The sequence below is a fragment of the Bos indicus genome, chromosome 5 (genome assembly GCF_029378745.1).
Source record: "Bos indicus isolate NIAB-ARS_2022 breed Sahiwal x Tharparkar chromosome 5, NIAB-ARS_B.indTharparkar_mat_pri_1.0, whole genome shotgun sequence".
Lineage (NCBI taxonomy): Eukaryota > Metazoa > Chordata > Mammalia > Artiodactyla > Bovidae > Bos > Bos indicus.
In genome coordinates, this window is record NC_091764.1 from 99,152,196 (window position 1) to 99,164,714 (window position 12,519).

At 35.8% G+C, this 12,519-nt stretch overlaps 1 protein-coding gene across 2 annotated transcripts; it reads right to left on the bottom strand.

Annotated features, from left to right (window-relative positions):
- Positions 1-6,975: 6,975 nt before the first annotated feature.
- Positions 6,976-11,736, bottom strand: LOC109559660 (NKG2-A/NKG2-B type II integral membrane protein-like). Of its 2 annotated transcripts, none has more exons than XM_070790097.1 (6): positions 11,425-11,736; positions 10,900-11,040; positions 10,411-10,464; positions 9,725-9,876; positions 7,570-7,670; positions 6,976-7,248 (listed from the first exon to the last, which is right to left on the bottom strand). In XM_070790097.1, the coding sequence occupies exons 1-6, from the start codon at positions 11,609-11,611 to the stop codon at positions 7,131-7,133; spliced, it is 753 nt and encodes a 250-aa protein (XP_070646198.1). In that variant the 5' UTR covers positions 11,612-11,736; the 3' UTR covers positions 6,976-7,130. The 2 variants fall into 2 exon arrangements, with proteins under 2 accessions (XP_070646198.1, XP_019817112.2); XM_019961553.2 differs by having other exon boundaries at positions 10,927-11,040; positions 11,425-11,734.
- Between the last annotated feature and the right edge of the window lie 783 nt (positions 11,737-12,519).

Below are 12,519 nucleotides of genomic sequence, written 5' to 3' on the forward strand. Positions count from 1 at the left end.
AGAGCTTTTCTGTACAGTTTATCTGGGTATTCTTGCCACCTCTCCTTCTGCTTCTGTTAGATCCTTGCCATTTTTGTCCTCCCTTGTGCCTATCTTTGCATGAAATATTCCCTTGGTATCGCCAGTTTTCTTGAAGATATCTCTAGTCTTTCCCATTCTATTGTTTTCCTCTATTTCTTTGTATTGTTCACTTAAGAAGGCTTTCTCTTTCCTTCTAATCTATGGAACTCTGCATTCAGTTGGGTATATCTTTTCCTGCTCCTCTGCCTTTCACTTCTCTTCTTTTCTCAGGTATTTGTAAGCTGTTTGTAAGCTATTTGCAAACTCTATTATGTCCTAGTAATGTAGACTAACATTTGAACTTTCTATAGCAATTGCTAATGGCAACCTATATGGTGATTATCTTTTTTATATTTTATATTAATTAAATAAATAATATTCTATTACCCACTTCATTGAATTATCGCAAGGGAAGCATTCATTAGTGATGCCAAATAATGTAAAATTCAGTAATATTCACTTTTAAAATTTGAAGTGAAAAGTGAAAGTCACTCAGTTGTGTCCAACGTTTTGCAAATGCATCAACCCTACCAGGCTCCTCTGTCCATGAAATTCTCCAGGTAAAAATTCTGGAGTGGGTAGCCATTCCCTTCTTCAGGCGATCTGCCCAATTCATGGATTGAACTGAAGTCTCTTGTACTACAGGAGGATTCTTTACCAGCTGAGCTACAAGGCAAGTGTTAAATGTATTATTCATGTTATCATACACTTTTCTGGTTTCAATTAAATAATTTTGTACACATCATGTCCTTGGTTACATGCCCAAATATGTTGACTCTTCTGGTATTTAACTTTAATAAAATCTATGGTTAATCCACATACAGCCAAGAAAAATACTCAAAATCTAAGAGTATTTTGAATTTACTGTTTATTGCATAAATACATGTTTGTGACTATATCTAAAATGGAAGTACCTAGTGACCTAAGAGAGATAGATAAATTGGATGTCCATAGTAAGTGCAAATACCCTTTTAACATGATGGCTAGATGGATTCATTTTCAAGGAAGTTTTTTAAATGGAGGGAGATTGCCAAAAGTACTAAATGACTCTATGTAAAGGAAACATTTTAAGGTCTTGTAAAGAAGAAACTCTTATTCTAGTTGAAAATTTGGATATGCAGAAAGGAAAGAATTGAAGAAAAGAACTTATGTGGACATATCCAAATAGATATTGAAAGGTAAAATAGTAACGATAAAGTATCAAATTGTGCATATATGTTTGTATTAGAATTCAAGGGAGCAAAAATGGCATGAGCAGTGAAAACAGTAGAGAGAAATTATGTCTTTTTGTTGTTTCAGAAAAGTACAAAAATATGAATTTACTAGACTATTGAGTAAAAAATGCATGCTGTAAAATGTAGGGCACTTATAGAACTGCTGCTGAGTTGCTTCAATTGTGTCTGACTCTGCACGACCCCATAGACTTCAGCCCACCAGGCTCCCCTGTCCCTGGGATTCTCCAGGCAAAAACACTGGAGTGGGTTGCCATTTCCTTCTCCAGTGCATGAAAGTGATAAGTGAAAGTGAAGTCGCTCAGTTGTGTCCGACTCTTAGCGACCCCATGAACTGCAGCCTACTAGGCTCCTCCATCCATGGGATTTTCCAGGCAAGAGTACTGGAGTGGGGTGCCATTGCCTTCTCTGTACACTAACATAGACTATTCTTATTTTTTAAGTTCAAATGAACATTTCTCAAAAATTCACTATAAATGCCTAAGTCCAGTTACATTACTAAAAAAGCTACAGAACTATGGTGTCAAACACTAGCCTCCAGCCAAATTTGGCAAGTGGGCACTTGAAAGGTGAATATTCAAATTTAATTTTTAATTAATTAGAAGAAATAAACATTTCAGATTGATTTCATAGTCACATCAGCCATATGTAATAGACATACAGAATATTTCCAGGTTCATGAAAATTTCCCTAAGCAGTTTACCTAAAATAGAAATCAATAACCAAAATTTTGAAAAACTTTATTGGCTTTGTATTCAGTAATCTATTTCTAAATAACATATGAACCAAGGAAAAATCAAAGTCAAATTTCATAATTTTATATGAATTAAAAGAAAAATGTAACAACAAGATTCTGTCTTGTGACATATTAATTCAGTTAAATGCATACATTATAAATAAAAAAAAAAGAAAGAAGAAATCTGAGCATGCTTGACAAGAAACTTGAAATGAAAAAGCAATTTTGGTGAAATTAATATAATTGACATAAAGACAAAGGAAGAAAATAGCAAATATGAAAAATCATGAAAAAAATTACAGTAGAGAGGAATAAAGGGTCAAGCTATTTTCATTTGAAAGACAATAAAAGTAATAAATGACATGTGGAGAATAGAGAAAACACAAATCTTTTATATCTATATAAATATGACAATCCAGTGCTCCTGCTGCTGCGATGTCATGTCAGTTGTGTCCAACTCTGTGTGACCCCATAGATGGCAGCCTGCCAGGCTTTTCCATCCCTGGGATTCTCCAGAGAAGAACACTGGAGTGGGTTGCCATTTCCTTCTCCAGTACATGAAAGTGAGAAGTGAAAGTGAAGTCGCTCAGTCAGGTCCGACTCTTAGCGACACCATGAACTTCAGCCCAGGCTCCTCTGTTCATGGGATTTTTGCAGGCAAGAGCACTGGAGTGGGTTGCCAGGGCCTTCTCCGTGACAATCCAATAGATGTTGGCAATTTGATTCTTTGTTGTTGATAAAATTGCCAACATCCTGTTGGATCATTGGAAAAGCAAGAGACTTCCAGAAAAACACCTTCTGCTTTGTTGACTATGCCAAAGCCTTTGACTGTGTATATTACAACCAACAGTGGAAAATTATTCAAGAGATAGGATTACCGGGCCACCTGACCTACCTCTTGAGAAATCTGTATGTAGGTCAAGAAGCAAGTTAGAACCGGACATGGAAGAGCGGACTGGTTCCAAATTGGGAAAGGAGTATGTCAAGGCTGTATATCGTCACCCTGTTTATTTAACTTCCATGCAGAGCACATCATGCGAAATGCCAGGCTGGATGAAGCACAGCTGGAATCAAGATTGCTGGGAGAAATATCAATAACCTCAGATATGCAGATGACACCACCTTATGACAGAAAGCGAAGAACGAAAGAGCCTCTTGATGAAAATGAAATAGGAGAGTGAAAAAGCTGGCTTAAAACTTAACATTCAAAAAGCGAAGATCATGGTATCCAGTCCCATCAGTTTATGGCAAAGAAATGGGGAAACAATGGAAACAGTGAGAGACTTTATTTTTTTGGACTCCAAAATCATTCAGATTTGACTGCAGCCATGAAATTGAAAGACACTTGTTCCTTGGAAGGAAAGCTATGACCAAACTAGACAGCGTACTAAAATCAGAGACATTACTTTAAGGTCTGTCTAGTCAAAGCTTGGTTTTTCAGTAGTCATGTATGGATGTGAGAGTTGGACCATATAGAAACCTGAGCACTGAAGAATTGATGCTTTTGAACTGTGGTGATGGAGAAGACTCTTGAGAGTCCTTTGGGCTGGGAGGAGATCAAACCAGTCCATCCTGGGGAAGATCAGTCCTGAATATTCATTGGAAGGACTGATGCTGCAGCTGAAACTCTAATACTTTGGCCACCTGATGGGAGGAACTGATTCACTGGAAAAGACCCTGACGCTGGGAAAAATTGAAGGTGGGAGGAGAAGGGAACAACAGAGGATGAGATGGTTGGATGGTGTCACCAAGTCGATGGACATGAGTTTGAGCAAGCTCTGGGAGTTGGTGATGGAGAGGGAAGCCTGGCATAGTGCAGTCCATGGGGTCACAAAGAGTCAGACACGACTGAGGGACTGAACTGAACTGAAACCTGACAAAACCATTATGATTTTTATGGATGTTAAACAGACAATAAAGCTGTATTATAAAAACTTTTTACGATCCGTATGAAATAGAATGTCTAGAAAATGCAAATTACCAAATATAGTACAACAACCATAAACCTGTATAAGCTAAACATGTGTTAAATATATTAAGTTCACTGTATAAACCTTCCTACAAAATATTCTAGGAGCCCTAATGGTATCAGTAGTGAATAATAACACTTATAACTATGCCATGTCTTTCACCATAAAATAGAGGCTTCCATAGAGCCTTGATAACAAAACATGTCAAGTTACATAATATCAATGGACTCAGTCCCAACTCTTTATGATAAATGGATGAAGAAAATCATCTTAATCTAAATATGATATATGCAGTGATTTTTCAAAGGAAGAAAACGGAGAATGATTTTTGTGGTTTTTATTTCAGGAATGCATAATTGGTCAACATTTGAAGGAAAGAGATGTTTCAAAAACATTAAAAATTTTCTCATTTCATTTAAAGAAAAATAGTAAAATGGTAAAATGACTGATTGCAAACAAAACATATAAGAAAATTATGACTACTATGGAATTGCTTTCATGTTAGAAAGGTATATGAAAAAACCTTAAAAAACACATATTTGAGCATGAAGTATTGAAATATTTCCCCCCGTATTGGAAAGATATTTACAAGACCTTTATTATATCATCTGTTCAACATTGGAAATAAAAGGCAGTTGGGTAAAAACAAGTCAAAAACAAGAAAAACAAAAACAAAAAAAAAAAAGAAAAGAAAAACAAGAAAAAGCTATTGCACCTGGAGGGAAGAAATAAAACATGATTATTCAGAGATGCACTATTTATTTACATAAAAAATCCAGAGGAATATATATTTGAAATGATAAAATTAATACATACAATCTGAGAAGTCATTGGGCACAGTTCTATTTGTAGCAGCATCAATTACTACAAATTTAAAAACAAAATTGCTATTTACAAAAGCATGGCTATGAAATGTCCATATTTGTGTGAAATTTCAATGTTGGAAACTATAAAATATTCTAGGGGGATTTCGCTGGTGGTCCAGTGGTTCGGATTACTTGCTTCCCGGTGCAGGGAGTAGGCGTTTGATCCCTGGTCACTGAATCAAGATACCACACGCTGAACAGTGTCACACAAATAAATAAATAAATAAAAATTGATCAATAAAATAGGCAGAATTTAAAGAAAACCTAATTGATTGGAAGGATAAAGCATGATATTGACTGGAAGAGTCAATATTGTAAGACGATTATCTTCAGAAATTATTTTAAAGATTAAATGCAGTCCCAAAGCAGTTACTTTTTAAAAACTTTATTGAGGTGTAATTTACAGAGCATAAAATTTATCCATTTAAAATATATAAATCCATGATTTTAAAATTATTCACAGTTTACGATCGTCACTACTATCAAACTCTAGAGAGCATTCATCACTAATCAATTTGCAGTCTTTTCCTATTCTGTCTCTTCACAGCCCTTAGTAACCACGAATCTACTTTTGGTCTCTCTACTCTTATTTTTGATATTACGTGGAAATGGGTTCACACAGTATGCAATCTTTTAGAAGTTTGAATGCCATACTGTTGAGCAAAAAAAGTGAGACATAAAAGTAATGATACCTGTATTTTTGGATGTGTATATGATATTTCAGTGGGGTTTTCCAGGTGGCACTAGTGGTAAAGAAACTGCCTGCCAACGTAGGAGAAGAGGGTTTGATCCCTGGGTCAGGAAGATCCTCCAGGGAATATGAAATGATAGCCCACTCTGGTAGTCCCTTTTTAAAAAATTAATTAATTTATTTTAATTGGAAGATAATTACTTTAAAATACTGTGGTATTTTTCTCATACATGGACATGAATCAGCCATGGGTGCGCATGTGTTCCCCCATTCAGAACCCCTCTCTCACCTTCCTCCCTCCCCATCCCTTGGGTTGTCCCAGAGCACCAGCTCTGAGTGTCCTGCTTCATGCATCCAACTTGCACTGGTCATCTCTTTTATATATGGGAATATACACGTTTCAATGATATTCTCTCAAATCATCCCACCCTCACCTTCTCCCACATACTCCAAAAGTCTGTTCTTTACATCTGTGTCTCTTTTGTTGCCTTGCATACAGGATCGTTGTTACCTTCTTTCTAAAGTCCATATATATGCATTAATATAGTGTATTGATGGTTCTCTTTCTGATTTAGTTCCCTCTGTATAATAGGCTTCAGTTTCATCCACCTCATTAGAACTGATTCATAAGTTGGGGAAACCGGTCAACCATATGCAAAATAATGAAACTAGAATACTTTCTAATACCGTAAACAAAAATAAACTCAAAATGGATTAAAGATCTAAATTTAACACCAGAGACTATTAAAACACTTAGAGGAAAACAGAGGCATAATACCCTCTGACATAAACCACAGCAAGATTCTCTATGACCCACCTTGCAGAGTAATGGAAATAAAACAAAAATACAAATGGGACCTAGGTAAACTTAAAAGCTTTTGCACAACGAAGGAAACTATAAGCCCGGTGGAAAGGCAGCCTTCAGAATGGAAGACAATAACAGCAAATGAAACAACTGACAAAGAATTAAGCTCCAAAATATACAAGCAGTTCATGCAGCTCAACACCAGAAAAATGAACAACCCAATCAAAAAGTGGGCCAAACAGACATTTCTCCAAAGAAGATATACAGAGGGCTAATAAAACACAGAAAAAGATATGTAGCTTTCTCATATCACAACGTCACTCATTACTAGAGAAATGCAAATTAAAAACACCATGAAGTATTGTCTCTGCTGGTCAGAATGGCCACCACAAAAAAGTCGACAAACAACAATAGCTGGAGAGGGTGTGGAGAAAAAGGAAACACTCTTACACTGTTGATGGGAATGCAAACTGGTACAGCCACTATGGAGAACAGTGTGGAAATTCCTTAAAAATCTGAGAATAGAACCACTCCAGTGTTCTTGACTGGAGAATTCCTTGGACAGAGAAGCCTGACAGCCTATAGTCCATGGGGTCTCAAAGAGTCAGACACAACTGAACGAATGAGCACACACAATTATATTTCAACTGTTTTTGAAAAACATTCGTTATCAGAAAAAATAATAAAATTCATTTCAAAATGTATGCAATCAGAATATTATTTCCATTTCATAAAAGGTCAAGTTACCCAAGAGCATCCAAACTCATATTTTAATTCTCAAGCTTATGCTTGCAATGATATGCATTTAGAAACTGACAGTCTTCTGTTCTTATTTCCCATAAAGATTGTACAGCACAGTTATGTTCACCAGGTAATTTCTCTTTTATCCTGTTATGGAAAAATGCATAATTCTGTTATATTCTATGAAGACATCTCATGAAACAATAGCATTTTCCATGTAACTGTAATACAAGATATTTTGAAAATGGGTAATGAAGTCTTTAATAAAATTTCAGTATCAGCTTATTACTAGGAAATCGGGCTACAGAGTAGCCTAGTTTTCAACATTGGTATCAACATTTTATTAACTTTCAATATCTTCCTTCAGCTTTCTATAATTCGACTGAAACAAATGTATTCATGTTATTTTAAAAATATTTCTTTTTTGTATTTTTCCTCCTCTATATAGCATTCTTTTTAAAAACTTACTGTAGTTTGCAAGTTGAACCATTTAGCCACTTCCAAGGACGACCGCGGCCTTCACGAGAGACTTGAATCCACGATATAATTGATAGGGACATCAGAAATTTCTAGCCCAAAATAAAGAATTTTCACTTAAATAGTCCTTATGAAATGTTTTTGTTAATTTTTAAAATGCAAGTCAAAGGATGTGTTCTTTCATAGCATCTTTCATTCTTTGAACAAATTGAGCATGTTAGATTCTAATCTAACACTAAAATTAGGAGATGAAAGTTCAAAATTTTAATAGCACCATAAATATTAACCAATATCTGTACTTTTGATTCAAAATTAACTCAACATTTATACTTACCAGTTTCACTGTGTTCTAATGTTAATAAGGAAAATTCCTTTTTTTTCAACAGCCATTTGATAAAGGGAATATTTACAAAGACATGAATTAGTTGAATACACCTTGCATAACTTGGGGAGACTTACAGCTGTGAACTACATCTGACATTAAGCCTAAGGGATAAGAAGGTGGAGTAATTGAATACGTGCAATGAGGAAAATTCTGACTCATATAATTTCATTTTCCCTCATATCAAAACTAACATAGCAAGGCTTTAAATAAGTCTTTAGATTCCATGACATTCATTTTTCTGGATATTGTGACAATATCAGTGGATTTCTCTACTATTATATGTTTCTCAGAATTTCAGTTTTAGAGGGAAAGTAAGGAAATGAAATTGAGAAAATAAGTGACATGAGAGCCGGATTTGGTTTTCTGAGCCTGACACCATTCTTTGACTAGATAAACCCCAAAGCCATCTGTTTCTGTATTGGTGGAATCCAGTGGACCAGACAAGGGGTCAGAGACTCATTTCTCTCTGCTCCTCCCTGCTAAGTTCAACTGTAAACATGGGAACTAATGAAAGACAGGAGAAAGAGAACTCTGAAAGGTGGAAAGAGAAGGGTGATGTGGCTTGAGACTTCCCAGCAGTCCCACTCTTCTGTAATCGCTAATCACTTCTCAGTGATGAGAAAACAAGGTGGGAGGTGAGGGAGTGATAATTAGGGGCATCTTGTATCTCCCCACCAACCAGGTAAAAGTGATCGAGGCCTCTTACTTACCAAACACCCAATACCTAACCTAGCTGTTGGGGGTGGCACAGGTAAGCCATTCCTCCTGTGTGTTGACAGAATCATGTAGGCAACACCAGGTAAGCCTTACAAGGTGATCCATTAGGACACTTACTAAGAAGGAGCAGTCAGAGAAATTGCCTCTGTTTCCTCCACTGAGAGACACTAGGGTTGGGTGATAGGGATGGGGATGGGACCAGCAAAGGGGATGTCTTGACTAACACTACTGAAGCTAAGAAGCCTCTTTATCCCTGAGGGTGGAAGACTCCATCTCTACACAGCGGCATTGGAAAGAATGGATCTTAATTGTTGAATTCACACAATGAGCTGTGGAAATTTACAAACTTCACACAAATGCAAAAATTTGGAGGAACTGCAAAATATCATATGGCAGTGATGAGGCAGAGACAACTTGTATGATTCCATGTGCTGGAGTAGAAAATGGCAACCCACTTCAGTATTCTTGCCTGGAAAATTCCATGGACACAGGAGCCTGACAGGCTGAAGTTAATGAGGTTGCAAAGAGTCAGACACGATTGAACGACTAAGCATGAACACGGGATTCCATGTATATGATTCAAAAGCAATCAAAGAGATTCTATAATATCAAAAGTCAGGACAGTGAGTAAATAAGGAGGTGGAGAAGTGATAAGATATTACAGAGGGGTGGGGCTGCTGGGAAGTTGAAACTTCTGTTCCATGATCTGATGTGCAATTACACAATTCTATAGGCAAAATCATATGTTTATTTTCCTTGATGTATGGTAAAATTAGATAGCACAGTGTATTTTAGAACTTAATAGTATTTGTAGAAGCATGGTTTTCTATGAAAAACAAGAACCAGAAATTACTACACATGCATGAATGGTATAAAAATGTAAATAAAGTATCATAAAGTTAAATTCCATTGTTTAATGGAATACTAGCAGACCTTAAAATAAACAAGCTACAAATATGTACAAAAGCACAAGTGAATCCTAACAAATATAATGTTGACTAAATGAAGCCTTTAGCAAAGTGTTGGAAACATTTAATAGCTTACCATTTCCTCTTCATTGTCTATATAAAGCAGAGTAGAATTCTTAGTAGCACAGGATATCAAACTCTCATTCCACGATTTTTTTTCCAAACTAGTATAATAGCAGTTGTTGGAATATGTAAGCCAGTCTTTTGGACAATGACCACAATGACATTCTGAAGAAAGATTATGAATTACTATTCAAAAACAATTTGAATTTGAAAAATAAAAATTAACTTACATATATGCATAGATATAAACATATGTATATATACACATACACACATATATATATAATAACATATCTATGCATCCTCAAGGCTGGTACATATAAAACAAATCTCATTCATGCATTCATAGAGAGGGTCTGTCTTTAATATATGTCCCCATATAAAGGAAACACATAGAAATATCTACTCTTTACATGTCCTAAAAATCAAGAAATGAAACTTCTATTTTAGAATAGCAAAATTATTTGTCTCTTATCATATTATATCAGGAGGAAATTCCAGCCAATTGCCAACAATGGATATGGTGATCATATTATTGCATAGGGAGAAGCACTCTCCTATAATCATTTATTTATGAATGTTTATTGCCTGATTTTATAAATTATGTTCTATCCCCAAATCTATTCTTATTTTCACTAGCCTAAGGTAGAGACAAAAATGAATTGTATTCATATCAGAACTTTTAAAATCATTATGTACCTTTCTGGAGCCTCGTTATGAGAGAGGAGTAATTCTGTTCCTGTATTACAGTAGCTACAAAATTAATCATTAAAAAGTTAATATTGCTTTAAATAAATCATAATGATTTTAGTTTATGAGCTTGAGAATTCAGTTTATTGTTTAGAATTAATCTGAAATAAAACTGATTTAGCAAGAAAAATTAATTAGGTAATGAAGATTTGATGGAAAAAATATTTCAAAAACCTAACGGAACAAACTTCACCACGTCTTACAGTATTTGGTTTAAGCAATCTCAAGAATTAATTTGTATTTCTCAATACGAGCTTTAAATTTCCTAAAGCATACTTTTGACTTATGAAATCAGAATATACATATACATGCTCTCTGTAATTCTCCTGTGTTGTATATTTCTGACAAATTAGATATAACATACTGCATTTATCTAAATGCATGTATTTTAATGATAGGCATATTGTATAATATTATGAAATGTTTAGCAGCACTGACCATCAGTAAAGTGATAAGTTCCCTTACAGTTTTTCAAACACCAGGGAGTAACAATGATCGTTGTCACCACAGTGGACATCAAGACAAGGCAGATGATTCCCAGGATCCCAGCAATGAACTTCTCTGGAGGTGATGGTGAACCTGCAGGGACAGAAAAGGAAACTGAGAAAGGAGTGATGGGGACAGTTGTTCAGAGTTTACATACACAAGAACCCACACGAGCACAGAGTTATGGATATAAACGTGGACCCCAACCCATTTTGACCACTGTAGTCTTTCTCTCAGAATATACCGTTGCGTTTTCAGCAAATGTAAGACTACATGAGTTGTTGATCAAAGACTTCAAATTATAGTAATGCCGGAATAAAAGTAGTCCTCCGATTTCACATCAGAATCCCATATCCAGCTTCAAGTTCTGTTCCTCAAAGTGAAAAATACGTGAGCTTATCCCCTACTCTTCCTCCACACCTCTGCACCCCACTGCATATCCTAGAACAGCTCCATGTGTGTCTAGTAAGTGTTTACCTTTGGCGTGGTGATTCTTGTCATTCCCATGAAGATTCTGAGGAGCATTTTGAAGATTTAATTCTACATATGTTAATTCCTGCTCAGTCATTGAAATGGAACTTTTAGAAACCTTAGGTTTTCTTTTCTGCCTCTTTGAGTTCTTGACTCCCTTCAGTTCTGCATAGGTTGCTCCTTGGTTATTCATCTCTGCAGCTGAGTGAGATCAAGGACTGTGCTTGAAGTGAACTGAGGTTGAGTGGTGTATGTGAGATAAGCACCCTAGTACAATGACACAGGCGGGGCCAAGAGCTTAGTGCTCACTTTGCACCTGAACAAACTTAAAGCCTGGTAAATTCCTTACAACTGTAAACAAGTTTTTCATGATAGAATGCTTTTATCAAAAAGATATTCTATATTTGACACATATATTATTGATTGAAACAGTGAAAAGCAATAAATTAGGGAGGAATAAAGAAGTTCATGAACAATAATATCCTTATTAATTCAGATTCCATGGAAATATTTTAAAACCATCATAGTGCTTGTGTTCAAATTAAAATGTTCTGTTAACAAGAGAGATTCACCCATATTTATGATAATTTTGAAATTTAATAATGGTTAAAACAGTTCTTTAAACATGAGGAGAGAATAATGTTGACATATGTAATAATTTCCTACACTAAATTACATTATTTGGTGACTTACATTGATTGATGTAAAGGGATAACAAATAGTCTTTATTTCAAATGGTTGAGGAGTTCTGAGAAAGCATTAAAAACTGAGGAAATGCTTCATATATTGGAAAGTGTTGCTGCTAAGTCACTTCAGTCGTGTCCGACTCTGTGTGACCCCATAGACGGCAGCCTGCCAGGCTTTTCCATCCCTGGGATTCTCCAGGCAAGAACACTGGAGTGGGTTGCCATTTCCTTCTCCAATGCATGAAAGTGAAAAGTGAAAGTGAAGTCCCTCAGTCGTGTCTGACTCTTAGCCACCCCATGGACTGCAGCCTACTAGGCTCCTCCATCCATGGGATTTTCCAGGCAAGAGTACTGGAGTGGGGTGCCATTGCCTTCTCCATGGAAAGTGTTACATGACATATTAAACATATATAAC

What these genes read in the sequence shown, in the direction of transcription:
- LOC109559660 (XM_070790097.1), bottom strand. Translation starts at nt 11,611, where the DNA reads ATGAATAACCAAGGAGCAACCTATGCAGAACTGAAGGGAGTCAAGAAC. An exon ending in CAAGAATCACCACGCCAAAG is followed by an intron (nt 11,041 to 11,424) that starts GTAAACACTTAC and finishes CTGTCCCTGCAG; the next exon opens with GTTCACCATCACCTCCAGAG. An exon ending in AACTTATCACTTTACTGATG is followed by an intron (nt 10,465 to 10,899) that starts GTCAGTGCTGCT and finishes TTAATTTTGTAG; the next exon opens with CTACTGTAATACAGGAACAG.